Genomic DNA, 22,558 nt, shown 5'->3' with positions numbered 1-22,558 from the left:
AAGTATAAATCAACTACCCAATGTAGTCACTAGTGCTATTCAGAAGAACCAGAGGTAATAGGTGACCGGTCCCTAACCCTTTGAAGTTAGTCTGGAGCTAGAGAAGTGAAGGCATATCATATGTGTACATCAAAGGCATGACTTTAGAAGCTTCTCCTGACCTCAAAGGCAAAACTGTGTATAAAAGAAGGACCTAAGACACCACCACTTCAGTACACTTTTGGAGCTGTGGATACTCTACCAGTAAGAAGGACTGATGTGCTGCTGTAAGGGTTGCCACTCTGCAGGACCCCTACTTTGAAGGAGCTGCTGCCCTGTTGTGCTGACCTGCTGCCCTTTCTGCCCTTTTGCCTGGGAAGAAGAACTGGACCTACAAACCATCAGCAACCCAGGACCCCAGAGTGACTCAAGGGCTAGTCTGCTGGCCTCCTGATTTGGCCCTAAGGGACATAAACTGCTCCCCAGCAGGTTTTGAACCCATCTTCAGCAAGTTCCTGACCGCCAAACAGTGCCCCTCAGGGTTGGGGTTCGTGGTGTGGGTTGGCGTGCTCTTAAATTAAGGTTTAGGGCTATTTACTACCACCACTTTCACACAGAAATTCAAGGCTTATCTTCTGTAATTCGTCAGACACCAAACTTCATCCACATTTGGGTTGTTAATTCCTTCAGGCAGGGAACTCAAGTTACAGGCTTAAGCAGTATTCAGCTTTCATTTGTTACATCACATAAAGTGCTCAAATTCATACAGGATAGACTAGCTAATTATATGTGTGCAGTCTTAAGAGCTGATGTCACTTCCTCTTAGTTTTGCCAATGTGTGTTAAGCTGCATGCAGTAGTGTAGTCCATTGTTGTTTTAAATTAGCTGTCCTATAAGTAAACACCAGTAAAGGCTACTCTGTTTTGTACTATGTGAGAACTATTTTTGAAAGTATGATGTATCAACCTCCAGTTTTAGCTGTACCTTTACTACATTGATAAATTGAAGCATTCTGGGGTTCTATCATGCTGGCTGGAGCACTCTAGATGTAAGCCAGTGAGACACCCTTTACCTGCACCAGCTCGGACTTTCTTACCCCCCGTAAGAGGTGAAATGATGACGCCTGGGAGAAGGCATCCACAGTGTGGCTCATGTGGGGGACACATGTTGCTCTCCAATATGCTAATGGGTGAGTGGGGTGCCTTCATACGGTGTTGAGTTCCTAAGATCCTCAGTGGAAGGGTGAGGCAATAGGCTGGACTCTTCATTATGCAGCGCACATTCATCTGTAAGTGGCTCTCCCTGCCAAGGAGCCACATTCTACCCTATAGATGCAGAGAGAAACTGCATGGCGGTAGACACAGGCAACCAGACAAGGCATGAGTGAGTGAAGGTGGGGTCATAACATGACCAAAGCCCTCAACTCAGACACACCCTACAGAGGGAGGAGTCCTCAGTAAAGCAAGCACACAGACTGATCAGAAAGCCTCCCAGGCAGGGAGTGAAGGACACTGTCCTGGATGGTTCCATTGTCTGTGATTAAGCACTGTGATGCAGTGCCTCAGCCCCCGATTGAGACCCTAAGCTGAATAGCCTAATATTGTGTCTATAGCTTGCATTGTTGACCTGGATACATGTCACTAGAACACTGTTATTAGCTGTTTCTCTGTCTCACTTTGTCAGGAAGATACACAGTCTCCCTGCTGCAACCTTGAGCAACTTCGATGCTGACCTCTGATCCCTGATGTATGTTGTGGTTCATGGCTGGATTCTCACTCTGGCACCGATGATCATCAGAGTCACTCTCTGTCCTCAACAGTAACTGTTTATTACATGACCCTGGTGTTGAACACAGTGGCACCTCCTTTGTGTATTTTGTTATACTTGTACCTGAAACAACTTCATGCCTCAGAAGAAGCACCACTTGAATGAAGCCATTGTAAGACTCCTGCTCCAGGTTATGGGCCAGTCAACGAGAAGGAAAGTCATCTTTCTAGTCTACAACTTTTTAAAACCAAACTGAAAAAAAAACCTCTGTCCTGGGACCGTCTAGAATTAAACTGTGATCAAGGACCATAGACTGACTTCCTGCAATCCGATTTTGACTCAGTGGCCATGATAGCAGTGGAGAGAAAGAGAAGGTTGTGCACCTGCTAGAAGTCAAAACATCCCTTGAGACATACCTGGTTGCAACCGAGGTTCAATACAGAGCTACAATAATGTTCTGTGTGGCCTTGGAGAGCTACTGTTGGTGGAACAGTATTCGTGCTGAGAGCTAGAGGAGTAAGCAGAGAGCAGATTTAGATATTCTGGCTGCTCTGTTCTCCTCTCTTTTTGGAAGTGGTCACCGGAGGCCTGACAGGAGAAAGATCACCAGTTCTCCAGTTAGAGATGTCCTGGCCAACTTCTACAGCTTCAAGGTGAGGGAGGATGAGTTACAAACTGGAAGAAATGAAGACACAATCTCAAACCAAGCTGCTCGGGATTATGGCAAGGAAGAGGATAATCTATGGTTATGGTTTCACTAATCAATCAGAAAATGCTGCTAAAGGGGATTTTTCAATCATTGGAAAATGTCCTGATCATAGAGCAGTTGCAAGGATGAGATGAAGAACCAAGAGTGAAGAAGTGCATGTTCCCCTGACTTACTACTTTAGTAGGGTATCTGATAGAAGTGTCACTGTGTCAACCGTGCAAGGCCTTCTTGGCACTCCTCCTTTTGCTGTAATAGGCCTCTGTAATAGGTACCGGATGGGACAGTAGACTATTTCTGTAAGCAGGAGATATTGTATGGGGCCAATGGGAGTCTCTCTTGCAAATCTCAGCACTTTATTATGAAGATGGGGAACCGAGGTGCAAGCCACCATGGGAGAACCCTTCCTCAGAGGAGTGGAACCTAACAGTGCTTGGATTGTATCCTTCTAGCATATTTTCCTGTTTAACCTGTTTCTGATCATATTTCTGCACCTTTTGATGGTTTATCAAAATCTCCTTTGCTGCTCTGTTGCAGTCTGGAGGAGGGAAGGTGGGCTTGTCTGCGTCAAAGAGTTTGGATACTGTGTTATGTGATCATAGATTTCCTACCAAAAAGCAGATCGCTTCTCTCATGGTCTGACCAGGAGAAGGATCCTGTTCGATTTCTGAGCTATACTCACCATCCTGCAGTCTGCTTTGCATGTCTGCTGTGTGTAAATCCAGTACAAATAGACACCTTTAAATACCCTGTGACTGCTCCCATCAACTCACCACAAAGGGGAGGTCTCATTAAGTCACCCTTGCCACAGAGTGAAAGACAACTTTCCTTCCACAGTTCTCTCTGCATGTTTACCCTGTTTAATCCAGTACCTGTAGGTGCCTGTGCACACTCTGTGACTGTCCTCACCATCCCACTACACAGGAGGTGTCTCAGTGACACAACCTTGTCACAGATGAAAGACACTTTCTCTTCCACAGTCTGCACTGTGTGCACCGAGTTTACATCCAGTACCTGTAGATATCTGTGCACACCCTGTGACTGCTCCCACTAACACACCACACAGGAGAGGTCTCAATAACTCACCCTTGTCACAGAGTGAAAGATGCCTTCACTTCCACAATCTGCTGTGTGTGTGTGTATCATGTGTAGGTCCAGTACTTATAGGCACCTGTGCACACCCTGTTACTGCTCCCAGCAACACAAAACAAAGGAGAGGTCTCAACTCACCCTTGTCACAGAGTTAAAGACGCCTTCCCTTCCACAATCTCCTCTGCATGTGCACCGCATGTAGATCCAGTACATGTAGACACCTGTGCACACCCTGTGATTGCTCCCACCAACAATCCACACAGGAGAGGACTTACTAACTCACCCTTGTCACAGAGTGAAAGACGTCGTCACTTCTACAGTACGCTCTGAGTGTCTAACATCTGTAGATCCAGTACTTGTAGGCACTCGTGCACACCCTGTGACTGCTCCCACCAACACACCACACAGGAAATGTCTCACTAACTCACCCTTGTCACAGAGTAAGACACCTTTCCTTTTACAGTCTGCTCTGCGTGTGTACTGTGTGTTGATACAGTACATGTAAACACCTGTGCACACCCAGTGACTGCTCCCCCTAACATACCACATAGGAGAGGTCTCACTAACTCACATTGTCAGAGTGAAAGACGACTTCATCTCCACAGTCTGCTCTGTGTGTGTACCATGTGAAGATCAAGTACTTGTTCTGCACACCACATGACTGCTCCCACCAACACACCACACAGGAGAGGTCTTACTAACTCACTTTTGTCACAGATGAAAGATGCCTTCTCTTCCACAGTCTGCACTGTGTGTACATCTAGTGCCTGTTGACATCTGTGCACACCCTGTGATTGCTCCCACTAATGCACCACACAGCAGAGGTCTCACTAACTCACCCTTGTCACAGAGTGAAAGATTAATTTACTTCCACAGTCTGCTCTGTTTGTGTACCGTGTGTAGATCTGCTACTTGTAGGCACCCATGGACACCCTGTGACTGCTCCCACTAACCCGCCACTCAGGAGAGGTCTCACTAACTCACTCTTGTCACAGAGTGAAAGACACCTTCCCTTCCACAGTCTGCTCTGCATGTGTACTGTGTGTAGATACCCGTGCATACCCCATGACTGCTTCCACCAACACACCAGACAGGAGAGGTATCACTAACTCACCCTTGTCACAGAGTCAAAGACACCTTTACTTCCACAGTTTGTTCTGCATGTCTACCCAGTTCGATCCAGTACCTGTAGGCCCCATGTGCACACAATTTGACTGTCCCCACCAACACACCACACAGGAGAAGTATCAGTGACTTACTCTTGTCACAGATGAAAGACACCTTCTCTTCCACAGTCTGCTCTGTGTGTGCACTGTGTATATATCCAGTACTTATAGATATACATGGACATCCTGTGACTGCTTCAAACAACACAACACACAGAAGATGTCTCAGTGACACTCCCATGTCACAGATGAAAGATGCCTTATCTTCCACAGTCTGTTCACTGTGTGTACATCCAGCACCTGTAGGCACCCGTGCACACCCTGTGACTACTCCCACCAACACCCCACACAGGAGAGGTCTCACTAACTCACCCTTGTCACACAGTGAAAGACGACTTCCCTTCCATTGCCTGCTCTGTACATGTACCATGTGTAGATCCAGTACATGTAGACACCTGTGCATACCCTGTGACTGCTCCCACTATCACACCACACATGAGAGTTCTCACTAAGTGTCCCTTGTCACAGAGGGAAGATGCCTTTACTTCCACAGTCTGCTCTGTGTGTGTACTGTGTGTAGATCCAGTACTTGTACACACCCATGCACACCCTGTGACTGCTCCCACTAACACACCACACAGGAGAGATCTCACTAACTCACCATTGTCACAAAGTTAAAAACACCTTCCTTCCACAGTCTGCTCTGCATGTGCAGTGTGTGTGGATCCAGTACTTGTAGCTACCTGTGCACACCCTGTGACTACTCCCACTAACACACCACACAGGAGATGTCTCACTAACTCACCCTTGTCACAGAGTGAAAGATGCATTCACTTCCACAGTCTGCTCTGTGTGTGTACCATGCATGAATCCAGTACCTGTAGGCACCTGTGCACACCATGTGACTACTCCCACTAACACACAACACAGGAGAGGTCTCACTAACTCATACTTTTCACAGAGTGAAAGATTCCTTCACTTTTACAGTCTGCTCTGTGTGTGTACCGTGTGTAGATCCAGTACTTGTAGGCACCTGTGCACACCCTGTGACTGCTCCTGCAAACACACCACACAGCAGACGTCTCACTAACTCTGCCTTGTCACAGAGTGAAAGACACGTTCACTTCCACAATCTGCTCTATGTATGTGCCGTCTGTAGATCCACTACTTGTAGACACCTGTGCACACTCTGTGACTGCTCACACCAACACACCACACAGGAGAGGTCTCACTAACTCACCCTTGTCACAGAGTGAAAGATGACTTCACTTCCACAGTCTGATCTGTGTGTGTATCAGACTGTGGAAGATGTACCATGTATAGATCCAGTACCTGTAGGCAACCGTGCACACCCAGTGACTGCTCCCACTAACACACCACACAGGAGAGGTCTCACTAACTCACCCTTGTCACAGAGTGAAAGATGCCTTCACTTCCACAGTCTGCTCTGTGTGTGTACCATGTATAGATTCAGTACTTGTAGGCACCTGTGCACACCCTGTGACTGCTCCCACTAACACACCACACAGGAGAGGTCTCACTAACTCCTTGTTGTCACAGATGAAAGACACCTTCTCTTCCTCAGTCTGCTCTGTGCGCACCGTGTGTACATCTAGCACCTGTAGACATCCGAGCACACCCTGTGACTACTGACACCAACTCACCACACAGGAGAAGTCACACTAATTCACCCTTGTCACAGAGTGAAAGATGCTTTCACTTCCACTGTCTGCTGTGTGTGTATATACCGTGTGTAGATCCAGTACTTGTAGGCACCCAGCTCTGTGTGTGTATTTTGTATAGATCCATTACTCAAAGGCACCCGTGCACACCCTGTGACTGCTCCCACTAACACACCACACAGGAGATGTCTCACTAACTCAAGCTTGTCACAGACTGAATGATGCCTCAACTTCAACAGTCTGCTCTGTGTGTTTACTGTGTGTACATCCACTACCTGTAGGCCCCCTGCACACCCTGTGACTGCTCCCACCAACACACCACTCAGGAGAGGTCTCACTAACTCACCCTTGACACAGACTAAAAGACACCATCCATTACACAGTCTGCTCTGCATGTGTACTGTGTATAGATCCAATACATGTAGAACCTCATGCACACCCTGTGACTGCCCCCACCAACACACCGCACAGGAGAGGTCTCAGTAACTCACCCTTGTTACAGATGAAAGACACCTTCTCTTCCACAGTCTGCTCTGTGTGTGCACTGTGTGTAAATCCAGTACCTGTAGACGTTCAAGCACATCATGTGCCTGCTCCAACCATCACACCACACAGGAGAGGTCTCACTAACTCACCCTTGTCATTGAATGAAAGACACATTAACTTCCACAGTCTGCTTTGTGTATGTAGGCACACACATGGCCAGTCTGGCCTGACCTGGAATCTGTTTTTTCCCCATGAGTCTGGAGGGGTCAGGCCACTTTTGGCACTGGGGTACAGTTTTCTAGCAGGGCAGCAGATTTAAAAGCACTGCAGAGTTCATTGTATATCCATCAGTTTTCAGGCTTCATCAAACATGCCAACATAACTTTTATGATTAATGTATCTTCTGGAGAGAGATGGGATTTTGTCTAGTCGCAGCTTTGACTCATCTAAGTTTGCGCAGAGGGTTAATGTGTCTACTGTAAAGTACATTTGCCAGGCAGATCACAAAATAATATTTTATGTGTATAGCTCAGTGGGACAGTGCTTTTCTCACAGAGCTCCTTTTGTTTCCATGTAGTTCATAAGTTACAATCATAATCTAGAACAGTGAGCTATGAACTGCCATCAAAGTGGTGCATGCAATCTGCATTTTACAGGTTAGAACTATGGTGGTCATTACAACCCTGGCGGTCGGTGTTAAAGCAGCGGTAAGACTGCCAACAGGCCGGCGGTAAAAATATTGGAATTACGACCGTGGCGGAAACCGCCAACAAAGACAGCCACTTTAACTCTCCGACCGCAATGGCGGTACAGACAAACAGCTTGGCGGTCACCGCCAACAGACAGGCAGAGGACAAAGTACCGCCCACAGTATCACAACCTACCAATCCGCAACCTTTTCCGGGGCGGATTCACTGCGGATAAAAACATGGCGGAAACAGGACTTCGAAGGGAAAATGCTCACCTCTACACACCCCATGGGGAACCAGGACACCATGGAGCCGAACTCCAAATTCTCCCTGCAATAGTCTTCCTGCTCCTCTACCAGGAGCACGAACGGCGACGGCGAAGACCACGGTAAGTACTGCACCTACGACACAGGGGAGGGAAAAAACAGTGACACACACATGCAACACCCCCACCCTCACCCACTACAACACACACACTAATACATATTTATACATTATAGTTACACCCCCCAAACCCCCCGAAAGAATGCAAAGACAAAAGGAAATGAGTGAAATCATTGTAATATATTAAAATCCAGTATGCAAAAATATATATATACACCATAAACAAAAATTCCCCAAGCTTAGTAGTCCAGGTAGTGCTCCAATGAAGTCCGTGGAACACTGGGCCCACACGGTATGGGCTAGGCACACACAAGATCTCTGACCATGACGGAGAGAACACTGCAGGGGCATCAGAGAGCAAGAAAACAGGCACCTCAGGGGGAGGGAAAGGGGGGGCACCTCAGCCAGTTGAATGCACAACGCCAAATCCACGACAGGGTCACATGCCCATTGTTCAATCCTGGGGAGTGCAAAGCCACAGTTTCTCAAGTCTCTACAGTGGGTGGGTTGCACACTGTTCAATCCTGGGGAGTGCAAAGCCACAGTCTCTCAAGTCTCTACAGTGGGTGGGTTGCCCACTGCTGCATTCTGGGGAGTGCAAAGCCACAGTCTCTCAAGTCTCTACAATGGGTGGGTTTCCCACTGTTCAATCCTGGGGAGTGCAAAGCCACAGTCTCTCAAGTCTCTACAGCGGGTGGGTTGCCCACTGATCAATCCTAGGGAGTGCAAAGCCACAGTCTCTCAATTCAATACAGTGGGTGGGTTGCTCACTGCTGCATCCTGGGGAGTGCAAAGCCACTGTCTCTCAAGTGGATGACAGTCTCCACTGGTTCCGGAGGGGGCATTGTGCCCAGAGTGCTTCATCCTGCTAAGGACAAAGGTAGTGGATGTATCTCTCCACTGATTCTGGAGGGGGTATTGTGCCCAGAGTGCTTCATCCTGCTAAGGACAGAGGTAGTGGATGTATCTCTCCACTGGTTCTGGAGGGGGCATGGTGCCCAGAGTGCTTCATCCAGCTCGTGACGGACTCAGTAGCGTCTGTGCCCTTGTCGCTCATGGGCCAGCGGTGCTTGAGGCGGCGGTGCCCTGTTCAGGGGTGCTTGAGGCGACAGTGCCCTGTTCAGCGGTGCTTGTGGCGGCGGTGCCCTGTTCAGCGGTGCTTGAGGCGGCGGTGCCCTGTTCAGCGGGGCTTGGAGCGGCGGTGCCCTGTTCAGCGGAGCTTGGAGCGGCGGTGCCCTGTTCAGAGGTGCTAGAGGCGGCGGGCTCCTTTGCAGTGACTCAGCTGCTCTCTGTGCCAGTGTGGCTTGTGCTGGCGGTCCCCTCTAGTCCAGTGGGGCTTGTGCTGGCGGTCCTCTCTGTCCCAGTGGGGCTTGTGCTGGCTGTCCTCTCTGTCCCAGCGGGGCTTGTGCTGGCGGTCCGCTCTGTCCCAGCGGGGCTTGTGCTGGTGGTCCTCTCTAGCCCAGCGGGGCTTGTGCTGGCCGTCCTCTCTGTCCCAGCAGGGCTTGTGCTAGCGGTCCTCTCTGTCCCAGCGGGGCTTGTGCTGGCGGTCCTCTCTAGCCCAGCGGGGCTTGTGCTGGTGGTTCTCTCTGTCCCAGCGGGATTCTGCTGGCGGCCCTCTCTGTCCCAGCGGGGATGATGGAGGTGGCCTCCTGGACAGCGGGGATGATGGCGGTGGGCTCCTGCATTCCTGACGTTCCTGGTTGCTTGTGGCCCTTCCCCACCTTGGAAGGTGTCACAGCTGACTCCACACTCCTACCAGGACACCTTGGAGCGGCTTTGGTGACTGGAGTCTTTCCACTCTCCCGCCGGGCACAGGCCAACTTTTGATGCTTCACAGGTGGGGGACTGTCCGTGCTGTGGCTCCGTGCCACACTGGCTGCCCTGGTGGCCGGTGCACTCCAGATTCCGGTGACTACAGGCACCACTGGTCCTGGAGATATTGTGGTTGAGGTGCTAGGTTGGGACGTGGAGAGTCGGGCCCTAGGAGACGGACGGGGTGGGGGAGGTGTGGGAAAGAGGTCAAGGTTGGATAGGAAAAGTTTTTTGGAGACACTGGGACAGGTAGCTGGAGGGGCTTTGGTAGTGGAGGAAGAGGTTGTGGTTGTAAGAGGTGTTCGTTTGCTGACTATGGGTGAAGGTGCATGGGCTGGAGGCTGTCGTGAGGTTGATGGCTGTTGGGTGGGTGTGTGCCTGCGTTTGTGTATCTTGGGAGGTGGTGTCACAGACACACTGGGAGAGGACACAGGGGACGTGTGAATGGTAGTGGGGGTGGTGACTTCACGTGAGCAGGGTGTGGAGTAGACAAATTATGCAGCATAACATATTTATGCTAATATTACTACATTTGTTCTCATTTTTACTCATTAACACTGTCTGGGCAGAGGTTTCTCCTCATGAGTACCAGTTGCTAAGCAACAGCAAGATGACCAGTGAAGTCCTGAAGAGGGGAGGTGTGGGTCATAAACACAGTCAAAGGTCTATGCATCCTAATGACATTCAAAATGTAATAATATAATGACGTGTTACTTTATAGGTGCCTGTAACACCCATGAGAACTACTCTTTCATGGGTAGGTTGAGGAGGTTTTGCTTTTGTCTACCTCATGATGGTCGTTTATTTATTTCAACAATTACAATGTTACAAGGAGAGGTAGTCCGTATCAGTCATCAGACCACTAACAATGCGTGTATCTGTTTTTAACAGGAATCAGCTCTACAGCACCAACCACCACGAGAACCACAACAACTGGGACCGCGACAAGCAGCACACATGTTGTGACAACAGGTACATTGTGTGTCTTGATTTCTGTTAAGTTATTTATTGGTAACTGAGGGCCACATGTATGAAAGGATTTAGCAGTTACAAACAGCATATTGGGTTGTTTTCGAATGCTAAAAAAGCCTTTCTACATCTACTAACCGTATTTTGTGAATCAGTAACCTTTTACTGACTTGCACAATAGGGTTTGCTATTCAGTATTAGGAAGGGGTGTGTTAAGGGTGTCCCTTCCTAATACTGACTCGCAGTGATATTTGTGAAACTTTTGCGACCGGGAATACAGTTGCAAATGATTCGCATTTTGCCCCTAATTTTAGTTTGGTTGTAAACAATGCACAAATTGGAAGGGGGCCCCAGGGGACCACTTCCCCTATGTGAATGCGGGAAGCAAAAATGTTTCAGAGAAGGCAGTGGGTACACAGACCACTGCCTACTCTTAAAAAAGGAAAACAAAACTTTTCATTTGTTTGTTTGAAATACATCCTGTTTTTCTTTAAGGAAAACAGGCTGTACTTAAAAACAAACATTTGCAATGCAATGTGTCTCGCATTTGCTCGAGTTAGAGCTATTAGCATTGTTATCTTCTAACCGGACTTTTCTTGCAACATAAATTAAAAATGAAAAGTAATACAATTTCACATAAGTGAGCCAATTCAAAGCGTCACACCTTGAGCATTAAGGAGACACACAAAAGGAAAAGGGACTTGTAGTTCTAGAGAGGGAGAATTCAGACAGACAAGAGGCACAAGTCTCATTGGGTCGTTAGGCTCAGTCTCTTTATGAAGACATGAGTGGTTACATGCTCATGATTACGCACACAAAAGGAAAATAAGTTTGCTCGCAGTCAAACATACTGGCAAAAGTGCAATTAGCCATGTAACAGGGTCGATGTCAAAGGCGGTACCCAAAGCACCCCAAGGAGGGAGAAACACTTTCAATTGATAACAAAGGATTTTTGAAGGGCAAAGCCATGAACGAGCTATAGTGATGGGCGTGAAGTGGGTGTGGCTAAAAGTCCTATTAGATAATAACGTGTCGAAAAAGCAGCGCTTGCGCGCTGTTATGCTCAAACTGAAAAGGGAGGGGGGTAGAAATAGATGGGTGGTAGAGTTTAGAAAACCTCAAAAGTCATTTTATTTGGAACAAACTACACAGATTGTAGGGGGCATTACAAAAATATAAAAAAGCTGTTGATATAGCAATTCACCAGACTTTGGACTTCAGAGACAGAAACACGAAGCATGTTATGTGTCAGGTGTCTACACAGCTTAAAATGTCTAGTATTTGTGTATAAAATTAGAATAAGAAAAAAACATTTTTTTCACAGAGAACTACAATAACACAAAGCAACTGGTTAACTGAACTTACAAATGTAGAACAAGAAAGAAAGATCTGACAGTCTTACAAATAAATGACCTGTAGAAAGACTGGAAGATGCAGTTTCACCTTGCTGGATTTTTTCATAATATTTAGGATGAGAAAATGGAACCCTGGCATGGATTAGCTATTATAAAACTGGCTTCAATGGAGCATGTGACGTTTAATGTAAGCAAAAGTTGTATTTCTAAATGTGTGCTGTGTAAAAAGCACTGGCCTACCAAAAGGAATGCTGTGATTCTGTGATGGTGGGACTCCATTTGGCTGTCTGCTTCAACAATTTCTTCAAGGATGGATCGAACAGAGGTCTTCTCATCGAGCAGTTGGTCAATTATTTTATCCATCTCATGCCTTTCAATTTATGAGTCTTTAGCTATGCCTTGCACCTCATGAAAAGGTCCATCTTAACAAACCTAAAAGTGGTGCTAAATATACACAGGTCTGCTCATCTAAAGCTGAACAGTTAGTACTACTATACGACATTCTTTGGACAACAGTGAATCAAAGCCATCAATTAAGTGCAGTGGCACATGCATTATTAACAGTTATCGCAATGATGTGCATCAGTGAGAAATAACTATACTGGTATGTTTTCAAGGGCCATATCAACAATTTGCACATGGATGGCATATTGCCTTTCAAGAAGAAAGCAACTACCATATTTATTCAATGAGTAGGTGGTTCACCATAAACAAATACTGAGGTCATTCAGACACTTTGCAAATCCCTATTTGGGTGAAAACAGCCGTAATTCTAAACTGATTTTCAGGAGGTCAAGACTGGAAACAGTACTCCATTCAAACAGTGCTAATTGTGACAATGCACAGCTCAGAACTGAGATCTTTCTTGCGATCAGTGGGTTAACCCTATTCAGCAGGTGGAAACCCTGGTATACCACAGTCCACAGTATCACAACTTTCAAGGGTGCAATTTCTGCACTGTTTTTTGCAAACCCTCTGTCAACAAGTAATCCTTCAAAGAACGGAAGACATATAAGCTACTGACTGTCCAATATCTAAGACATTTAAGGTGGTGTCACAAAATATTTCAAAGTAGAAATCGACTACCCAATGTAGTCACTAGTGCTATCCAGAAGAACCAGAGGTGATAGGTGACCGGTCCCTAACCCTTTGAAGTTAGTCTGGAGCTAGGGAAGTGAAGGCATATCATCTGTGTACATCAAAGGCATGACTTTATAAGCTTCTCCCGACCTCAAAGGCAAAACTGTGTATAAAAGAAGGACCTAAGACACCACGACTTCAGTACACTTTTGGAGCTGTGGATACTCTATCAGTAAGAAGGACTGATGTGTTGCTGTAAGGTTTGCCACTCTGCAGGACCCCTACTTTGAAGGAGCTGCTGCCCTGTTGTGCTGACCTTCTGCCCCTTCTGCCCTTTTGCCTAGGAAGAAGAACTGGACCTACAAACCATCAGCATCCCAGGACCCCAGAGTCACTCAAGGGCTAGTCTGCTGGCCTCCTGATCTTGCCCTAAGGGACATAAATGGCTCCCCCAGCAGCTTTTGAACCCATCTTCAGCAAGTTCCTGACCGCCAAACAGTGCCCCTCAGGGTTGGGGTTCGTGGTGTGGGTTGGCGTGCCCTTAAATTAATGTTTAGGGCTATTTACTATATGTACACAAAAGGAGAGCAATGGGAGTGTTGCTAGCCCACACCGCCTCCCTACAGAAATTATATCATCACTAATGGTGTGGGGTAGTAGGAACTGAAGATAAGACTGGGTCAGTCTTTTTACAGTGGTGTTAATAAGGTCACTATAGATCCTCAGGTCGGGAAGTCATAGTTGGAAAAATGTCCAAGCTAGGGGGTGCTGTGTTGTCCTACAGGAGAAAGGGGGATTTCCCTTACGGACTAGGTGGTCTCACACACATAATAGTGTCTTGCTTCATCATATGACCACCTAGCCCCACCCAAGTAAGATGATACTACTTGGGCGGACTCGACCTCGTGGTTAAAAGAACCCGAGGGAGTGCTGAAATTAAACTGGCTGGATAGTTACATTGATCCAGAAGGGGTGAATAATAAAATTACCAAGCATGTCGCCAGTGGCTTCTGCTAATTTTAATAAAGGTGCATGCTGGTAAGGCTAAAACTAAGGGGGAAAGGCTCGTTGGAGAGTAATGTCTCTTGGAGTCTAAAAGAAAAAGTGGATGACCAACATGTTTCTGCCCTCACTCAGTGCTGGTAGGTCAGGGGCATTCGTCAGGGTCTGAGCACACACAGTAAGTGGGGTACTCAAAAAGTGAAAAATGTGTATGGCCTACCTGAACGAGTAGTTCACGGTGGGGTAGGCCTGTAGTAGATAAAAATAAATGCATCAATAGATAAGCCACTGATAGTTCAGAAAATATATGGGGTGAAAAAACCGTGGCAAACCACTGCAAAGCACACAGCAAAAATGTGAACAAATTGTGGCAAGCACTCACAAACACATGCAAGGGTGACTTACCCCAGAGTAAGGGGCAATCTGCCTCTGGTCTGGCTAGTGCCGGGGGGGGGGGTTTCCCTTGTAGTCACACTCTGGGGAGATTAAAGGGTTTAGGAAGGATAGAGGTGAAGGGTCATGAGATGAAAAGAGGATGCACAAGACTTAAGGGAAAAAGTAAACAGAAGAGAACCATGCTTAAACCAGAGGAAAGGCACATGGGAAAAGAGAGACAAGGAAGCAGGAAATGGGGAAAAGAAAAGGGGGTGGAGGGGGAGCGAAGGGCTGCAGAAGGGAGGGGAAACAGGGAATAAACAGGAAAAAAAGGGAAAGAAAAAGGGCCCCAAAGGGGCCTCACTTACCACTCCAAAGGGAATACCAAGGGGGGGTACCTACATGCCGGAGCCAGGCCGCTCTGGTACTGACTGCATGGTTGGTCTGGAATATATGTGGATCAAGAGCCAATCAGCGGGGGGCGCCGGGCGGAATCTAATTAAGAAATTGTCAGGTGGATCGGGCATCGTTACGGGACCACGCCCTGAATCCGGCCGCACCCTCTCGGGGGCTGTGCCGGTGTGCAATGCTTGAATTAGCCACCCGCTCGATGAATATGGCCGTCAGTATTAAACCCGCGGGACCGTTGTGTTATAGAGGCCCGCGGGTTGGAGTGTGCCAAGCAATAAAGAAGTGACGTGCTCGAGTAGAGCGTTTGCACCGCGATGCGGTTTGCAAACGCCGGGGGCGCCCTGTGATGACGCGCTGCGAGGAGCGCGGCGCGTCCTATGGGCACACGGGACTCTGGGAATTGGAGTCCCGTGTTGCAGGTATACGTCGTCCGGCTCAGACGACATGGAAAAGCGGGGGGGAGGGGGGGATAGAATGGGAGGGTACACAAGGAAAGAGAGAGGGGGAGGGGGAGGAAAGAAAGCAGTGGGGGGGGAAAAGGAGCATACAAGAAAAAAGAAGAAAAAAAGGAGAAAGAAAAAAGGGGGGAGTTTAGGTGGGAAGAGAGGGTGAAAAGAAGGAAAGAAGAGAAAAGAAAGGAGGAAAGGGAGACAAAGCAAGCAGACAAAGGAGGCAAGGGGAAAAGAAGGAAAGAAGAAAAATAGAGGGCCTACACAGGCCTATACAAGAAAAGAGAGAACACAGAAAGAAAAGGAGGGGGAAACAGTGGGGGGCAGGGGGAAAAAAAGGAGGGGGGGGAAACACAGGGCAGAGGAGGAGGGAGGACTCATAATAGGTGGAGAGAAAAGGGAGGAGCGAGGGGAAGCTGGGACCTGGAAGCGGAAGTACAGATAAAGAAAAGAAATGGTGTGAAAGATGAGGGACAATAGCTACAATGGCAGGGGTTATGGAAATAACTCTGAACGGATGGATGCTGCCCAGGTCAGAGATAGTGACATGGGGTATTGGAAGTGAGACCCCGATGGGACCTTAGGGGGAACCTCACATGGGAAAGGGTCGCCATAGTCTTAGTTCTCATCTTAGAGCTGACCACTGTATATTATCGTTCAATCCTCTAATGTCCGTTTGCAACCTCCATATCCACCTTTGTTCATACAATAAAAGTTTTTGTGTGGCATTAGTTGCTGTTGATTTTAGTTGGTCCAACACTACCCATTGCATGTGATCAGGATGGTGATTGCTGGACACATAATGCTCGGTGAGTCTTGTGGCATCTCTCTTGCGTCGGATGGTGCTCCTATGCTCGCAGATGCGTGTGCCCACTCTTCTTGTCGTCATCCCAATGTATCTTTTATCACAGGGGCATGTGATCATATACACCACGTTTTTGCTGTTACAGTTCGTGAGTTGTCTAAGTTCCCAGGGTGTCCGTAGTCCCACATCAAGTGTAAGAGATTTTTTGGTAAATGCGCAGACACTGCAGCTGCCGCATGGAAAGTGGCCTTTAACGGGAGGGAGGTCCCAGAGTGTCCTTTGTTTGTTCGGGGTGAGGTTTACCCGCGGGCGGGTATGTACAATCATGTCCCGGATACTTTTAGCTTTTTTATAAGCATTCATTGGGATCTGAAAGGGAAGACCCCCAGATGTGAGGATTTTCCAGTCTTCATTGAGTATCTTTTTGATCACATTAGACGCTGGGTTGAATGTAGTCACACAGATCAATGGGTCTTTCTTGCTGGTTCTGCTGCTGGGATGTAGCAAAGTTTCCCTAGGGCTCACACGAGCACGTTTGTCAGCCCTCCTCAGAAGGTGGTCTGGGTACCCTCTGGCTCGAAGTTTGCTTGTGAGCTGCTGAGCATGCTTTTTGTAATCCGTTAATTCGGTACAATTCCGCCGAAGATGGAGATACTGACCCACTGGGAGGTTTTCCCTGAGGGAGCGTGGGTGGAAGCTCTGGAACTGCAGGAGAGTGTTTCGGTCAGTAGGTTTATAAAAAACTTCTGTTATCAAGGAGCCATTTTTTTCGGATATTACTAGGTCAAGAAAGGAGACAGCTGGGTCACCTAGTGTGGCTGTAAATCTCAGAAAGGGGTTCAGGGTGTTTAACCAATTGATGAAGGTGGTTGCTTCTTCCCTTGTACCTCTCCAGATTATCAGGATGTCATCTATGTACCTTTTCCATAACCTGATCTGGTTGAAGTACGGGTTCTCTTCAGTGAGAACCATTTCTTTCTCAAAGTGATCTACATATAGGCATGCCAAGCTAGGTGCGAAAGTGCTCCCCATCGAAGTGCCTTGGATCTGTAAAAAGAAGTTCTTATCGAATTCAAAGAAATTCCTGGTGAGGGCCAAATGGGCTAAGTCCAGGATGAATTCTGGAGGGGTGATGTAGTTCCACACACCCCTATTGAGTAGGTCACTGATCACTTCCAAGGTTGCCTCCTGTGGAATGTTGGTATATAGTGATTCTACATCCAGTGTCATGAGATGTTCTCTGTCTTTGTCAAAATCTAGGGTATCGATAAGGGAAAGCAAGTCTGTTGTATCTTTTAGGTATGTGGGGATTTGTTTCACGAATGGTTGGAGGAACCAGTCGCAAAATTGGGATAGTGGTTCCAGGATGGAGCCAATCCCAGAGACAATTGGTCTTCCCGGGGGTGGATGTTTATTTTTGTGGATTTTAGGCAAAATATAAAAGTATGGGGTTTTATGGTTGGGTTGGATGAGGAAGGCAGCCTCATGTTTGGTGATCCAACCGTTGTTCATACCCTTCTCGATCAGGAAAGTGATCTCTTCTCTGACCTCTTCTGTCGGATCCCTTGATAGTCTCTTATAGTGATGCTCATTGTTTAGTAGACGTAGACATTCAGTATTGTACATTACTGTGGACATTATCACTATGGCACCACCCTTATCCGCTGGTTTAATGGTGATGGAAGAGTCATTGCTCAGGTTGTGAAGGGCTGTAAGTTCTTCGGTGCTAATGTTGTGGAAGATCTCCCTTTGTGTGTTCTGGAGGTCGTCGATCCTCCTGCTCACTGATTTTTCAAATGCCAGAACTTCAGGTGGCATCAGTTGGGAGGGAGGAGTGAACTTTGATTTGGGACGTAACCCGGTGTTCCTTTCTTGTTCTGTATTGGGTTCCGGGTTCATGAGGAAAAAGGTTCTTAGCCTAATCTTACGAAAAAATTCTGCTAGTTCTATCCTTAGTTTAAAGATGTCAAGTTTGGGGGTAGGGACAAAACCCAGACCTTTCTCTAGGGCTTGGAGTTCGTTGTTGTTTAATACTCTTGGGCTTAGGTTCACAACGGTAGTGGACCCCTTATTTAAACCCTGCTTGTGCTGGGTGATTCGTCGTCCGTTGGTCCTTCCTTCAGGTTCCAACTGACTCCTTTTTTCCTGCCCCTTCGCCGTCCGGGGCCTCTCCCAAAAAAAGGAACATTGGGATAGGACCAGGTTGTTTGTGGCTGGGGATACATAGGGGCTTGGAACTGGTTTGGTGGCCCATAGGGGGAGGGCCAAGCCCAGGGAGGCATATTAAGTAGCGGGGGCGGAGGGCCTGTACATGGTGTAGGCCAATTATTCCGAGTATTCCCCCTCCTGCCCCTGTCCCGCTAAAGGCCACTTTCCATGCGGCAGCTGCAGTGTCTGCGCATTTACCAAAAAAACTCTTACACTTGATGTGGGACTACGGACACCCTGGGAACTTAGACAACTCACGAACTGTAACAGCAAAAACGTGGTGTATATGATCACATGCCCCTGTGATAAAAGATACATTGGGATGACGACAAGAAGAGTGGGCACACGCATCTGCGAGCATAGGAGCACCATCCGACGCAAGAGAGATGCCACAAGACTCACCGAGCATTATGTGTCCAGCAATCACCATCCTGATCACATGCAATGGGTAGTGTTGGACCAACTAAAATCAACAGCAACTAATGCCACACAAAAACTTTTACTGTATGAACAAAGGTGGATATGGAGGTTGCAAACGGACATTAGAGGATTGAACGATAATATACAGTGGTCAGCTCTAAGATGAGAACTAAGACAATGACGACCCTTTCCCATGTGAGGTTCCCCCTAAGGTCCCATCGGGGGTCTCACTACCAATACCCCATGTCACTATCTCTGACCTGGGCAGCATGCATCCGTTCAGAGTTATTTCCATAACCCCTGCCATTGTAGCTATTGTCCCTCATCTTTCACACCTTTTCTTTTCTTTATCTGTACTTCCGCTTCCAGGTCCCAGCTTCCCCTCGCTCCTCCCTTTTCTCTCCACCTATTATGAGTCCTCCTCTGCCCTGTGTTTCCCCCCCCCTTTTTTTCCCCCTGCCCCCCACTGTTTCCCCCTCCTTTTCTTTCTGTGTTCTCTCTTTTCTTGTATAGGCCTGTGTAGGCCCTCTATTTTTCTTCTTTCCTTCTTTTCCCCTTGCCTCCTTTGTCTGCTTGCTTTGTCTCCCTTTCCTCCTTTCTTTTCTCTTCTTTCCTTCTTTTCACCCTCTCTTCCCACCTAAACTCCCCCCCTTTTTTCTTTCTCCTTTTTTTCTTCTTTTTTCTTGTATGCTCCTTTCCCCCCCCCTGCTTTCTTTCCTCCCCCTCCCCCTCTCTCTTTCCTTGTGTACCCTCCCATTCTCTCCCCCCCTCCTCCCCTTTTCCATGTCGTCTGAGCCGGACGACGTATACCTGCAACACGGGACTCCAATTCCCAGAGTCCCGTGTGCCCATAGGACGCGCCGCGCTCCTCGCAGCGCGTCATCACAGGGCGCCCCCCGCGTTTGCAAACCGCATCGCGGTGCAAACGCTCTACTCGAGCACGTCACTTCTTTATTGCTTGGCACACTCCAACCCGCGGGCCTCTATAACACAACGGTCCCGCGGGTTTAATACTGACGGCCATATTCATCGAGCGGGTGGCTAATTCAAGCATTGCACACCGGCACAGCCCCCGAGAGGGTGCGGCCGGATTCAGGGCGTGGTCCCGTAACGATGCCCGATCCACCTGACAATTTCTTAATTAGATTCCGCCCGGCGCCCCCCGCTGATTGGCTCTTGATCCACATATATTCCAGACCAACCATGCAGTCAGTACCAGAGCGGCCTGGCTCCGGCATGTAGGTACCCCCCCTTGGTATTCCCTTTGGAGTGGTAAGTGAGGCCCCTTTGGGGCCCTGTTTCTTTCCCTTTTTTTCCTGTTTATTCCCTGTTTCCCCTCCCTTCTGCCGCCCTTCGCTCCCCCTCCACCCCCTTTTCTTTTCCCCATTTCCTGCTTCCTTGTCTCTCTTTTCCCATGTGCCTTTCCTCTGGTTTAAGCTTGGTTCTCTTCTGTTTACTTTTTCCCTTAAGTCTTGTGCATCCTCTTTTCATCTCATGACCCTTCACCTCTATCCTTCCTAAACCCATTAATCTCCCCAGAGTGTGACTACAAGGGAAACCCCCCCCCCGGCACTAGCCAGACCAGAGGCAGATTGCCCTTACTCTGGGGTAAGTCACCCTTGCATGTGTTTGTGAGTGCTTGGCACAATTTGTTCACATTTTTGCTGTGTGCTTTGCAGTGGTTTGCCACGTTTTTTTCACCCCATATATTTTCTGAACTATCAGTGGCTTATCTATTGACGCATTTATTTTTATCTACTACAGGCCTACCCCACCATGAACTACTCGTTCAGGTAGGCCATACACATTTTTCACTTTTTGAGTACCCCACTTACTGTGTGTGCTCAGACCCTGACGAATGCCCCTGACCTACCAGCACTGAGTGAGGGCAGAAACATGTTGGTCATCCATTTTTTCTTTTAGACTCCAAGAGACATTACTCTCCAACGAGCCTTTCCCCCTTAGTTTTAGCCTTACCAGCATGCACCTTTATTAAAATTAGCAGAAGCCACTGGCGACATGCTTGGTAATTTTATTATTCTCCCCTTCTGGATCAATGTAACTATCCAGCCAGTTTAATTTCAGCACTCCCTCGGGTTCTTTTAACCACGAGGTCGAGTCCGCCCAAGTAGTATCATCTTACTTGGGTGGGGCTAGGTGGTCATATGATGAAGCAAGACACTATTATGTGTGTGAGACCACCTAGTCCGTAAGGGAAATCCCCCTTCCCCCTGTAGGACAACACAGCAGCCCCTAGCTTGGACATTTTTCCAACTATGACTTCCCGACCTGAGGATCTATAGTGACCTTATTAACACCACTGTAAAAAGACTGACCTAGTCTTATCTTCAGTTCCTACTACCCCACACCATTAGTGATGATATAGGGCTATTTACTACCACCAATTTCACACAGAAATTCAAGGCTTATCTTCTGTAATTTGTCAGACACCAAACTTCATCCACATTTGGGCTGTTAATTCCTTCAGGCATGGAACTCAAGTTACAGGCTTAAGTAGTGATCAGCTTTCATTTGTTACATCACATAAAGTGCTCAAATTCATACAGGGTAGACTAGCTAATTATATGTGTGCAGTCAAAAGAGCTGATGTCTCTTCATCTTAGTTTTGCCAATGTATGTGAAGCTGCATGCAGTAGTGTAGTCCATTGTCGTTTTAAATTAGCTGTCCAGAAGTAAACACCAGTAAAGGCTACTCTGTTTTGTACTATGTGAGAACTATTTTTGAAAGTATGATTTATCAACCTCCAGTTTTAGCTGTACTTTTACTACATTGATAAATTGAAGCGTTCTGGGGTCCCATCATGCTGGCTGGAGCACTCTAGATGTAAGCCAGTGAGACACCCTTTACCTGCACCAGCTCTGACTTTCTTACCCCCCATAAGAGGTGAAATGATGACGCCTGGGAGAAGGCATCCACAGTGTGGCTCATGTGGGGGACACATGTTGCTCTCCAATATGCTAATGGGTGAGTGGGGTGCCTTCATACGGTGTTGAGTTCCTGAGATCCTCAGTGGAATGGTGAGGCAAAAGGCTGGACTCTTCATTAAGTAGTCCACATTCATCTGTAAGTGGCTCTCCCTGCCAAGGAGCCACATTCTACCCTATAGATGCATAGAGAAACTGCATGGCGGTGGACACAGGCAGCCAGACAAGGCATGAGTGAGTGGAGGTGGGTCATAACATGACTAAAGCCCTCAACTCAGACACACCCTACGGAGGGAGGAGTTCTCTGTCAAGCAAGCAAACAGACTAATCAGAAATCCTCCCAGGCAGGGAGTGAAGGACACTGTCCTCAATGGTTCCATTGTCTGTGATTAAGCACTGTGATGCAGTGCCTCCGCCCCCGATTGAGACCCTAAGCTGAATAGCTTAATATTGTGTCTATAGCTTGCATTGTTGACCTGGATACATGTCACTAGAACACTGTCATTAGCTGTTTCTCTGTCTCACTTTGTCAGGAACATACACAGGCCCATATTTATACTTTTTGACGCTAAACTGCGCTAACGCAGTTTAGCGGCAAAAAATTTAGCGCCGTCTAACGCCATTCTGAAGCGCCATGCGGACGCCGTATTTATGGAATGGCGTTAGCCGGCGCTAGCAGACCGGCGCTGCCTGGTGTGCGTGGAAAAAAAACACGTAGACCAGGCAGTGCCGGCGTAGGGGGAAAATGGCGTTAGGGTGTCTTAAAATGGGGCAA

General features: G+C 47.7%; 1 protein-coding gene across 1 annotated transcript in view; it reads left to right on the top strand.

Annotated features, from left to right (window-relative positions):
• LOC138283052 (uromodulin-like) overlaps positions 1 to 22,558 on the top strand; it is a 140,312-nt gene that overhangs the window by 26,590 nt on the left and 91,164 nt on the right. The window contains exon 7 of the mRNA XM_069221193.1: positions 10,655 to 10,735. Within this exon, the coding sequence (XP_069077294.1) occupies positions 10,655 to 10,735 (81 nt within the window). The remainder of the gene's footprint in view (positions 1 to 10,654; positions 10,736 to 22,558) is intronic.

Source organism: Pleurodeles waltl, chromosome 2_2, assembly GCF_031143425.1.
Source record: "Pleurodeles waltl isolate 20211129_DDA chromosome 2_2, aPleWal1.hap1.20221129, whole genome shotgun sequence".
NCBI classification, from domain to species: Eukaryota; Metazoa; Chordata; class Amphibia; order Caudata; family Salamandridae; genus Pleurodeles; species Pleurodeles waltl.
Note: the sequence above shows the minus strand (reverse complement) of the source record. Positions and strands in the feature narration are given on the sequence as shown.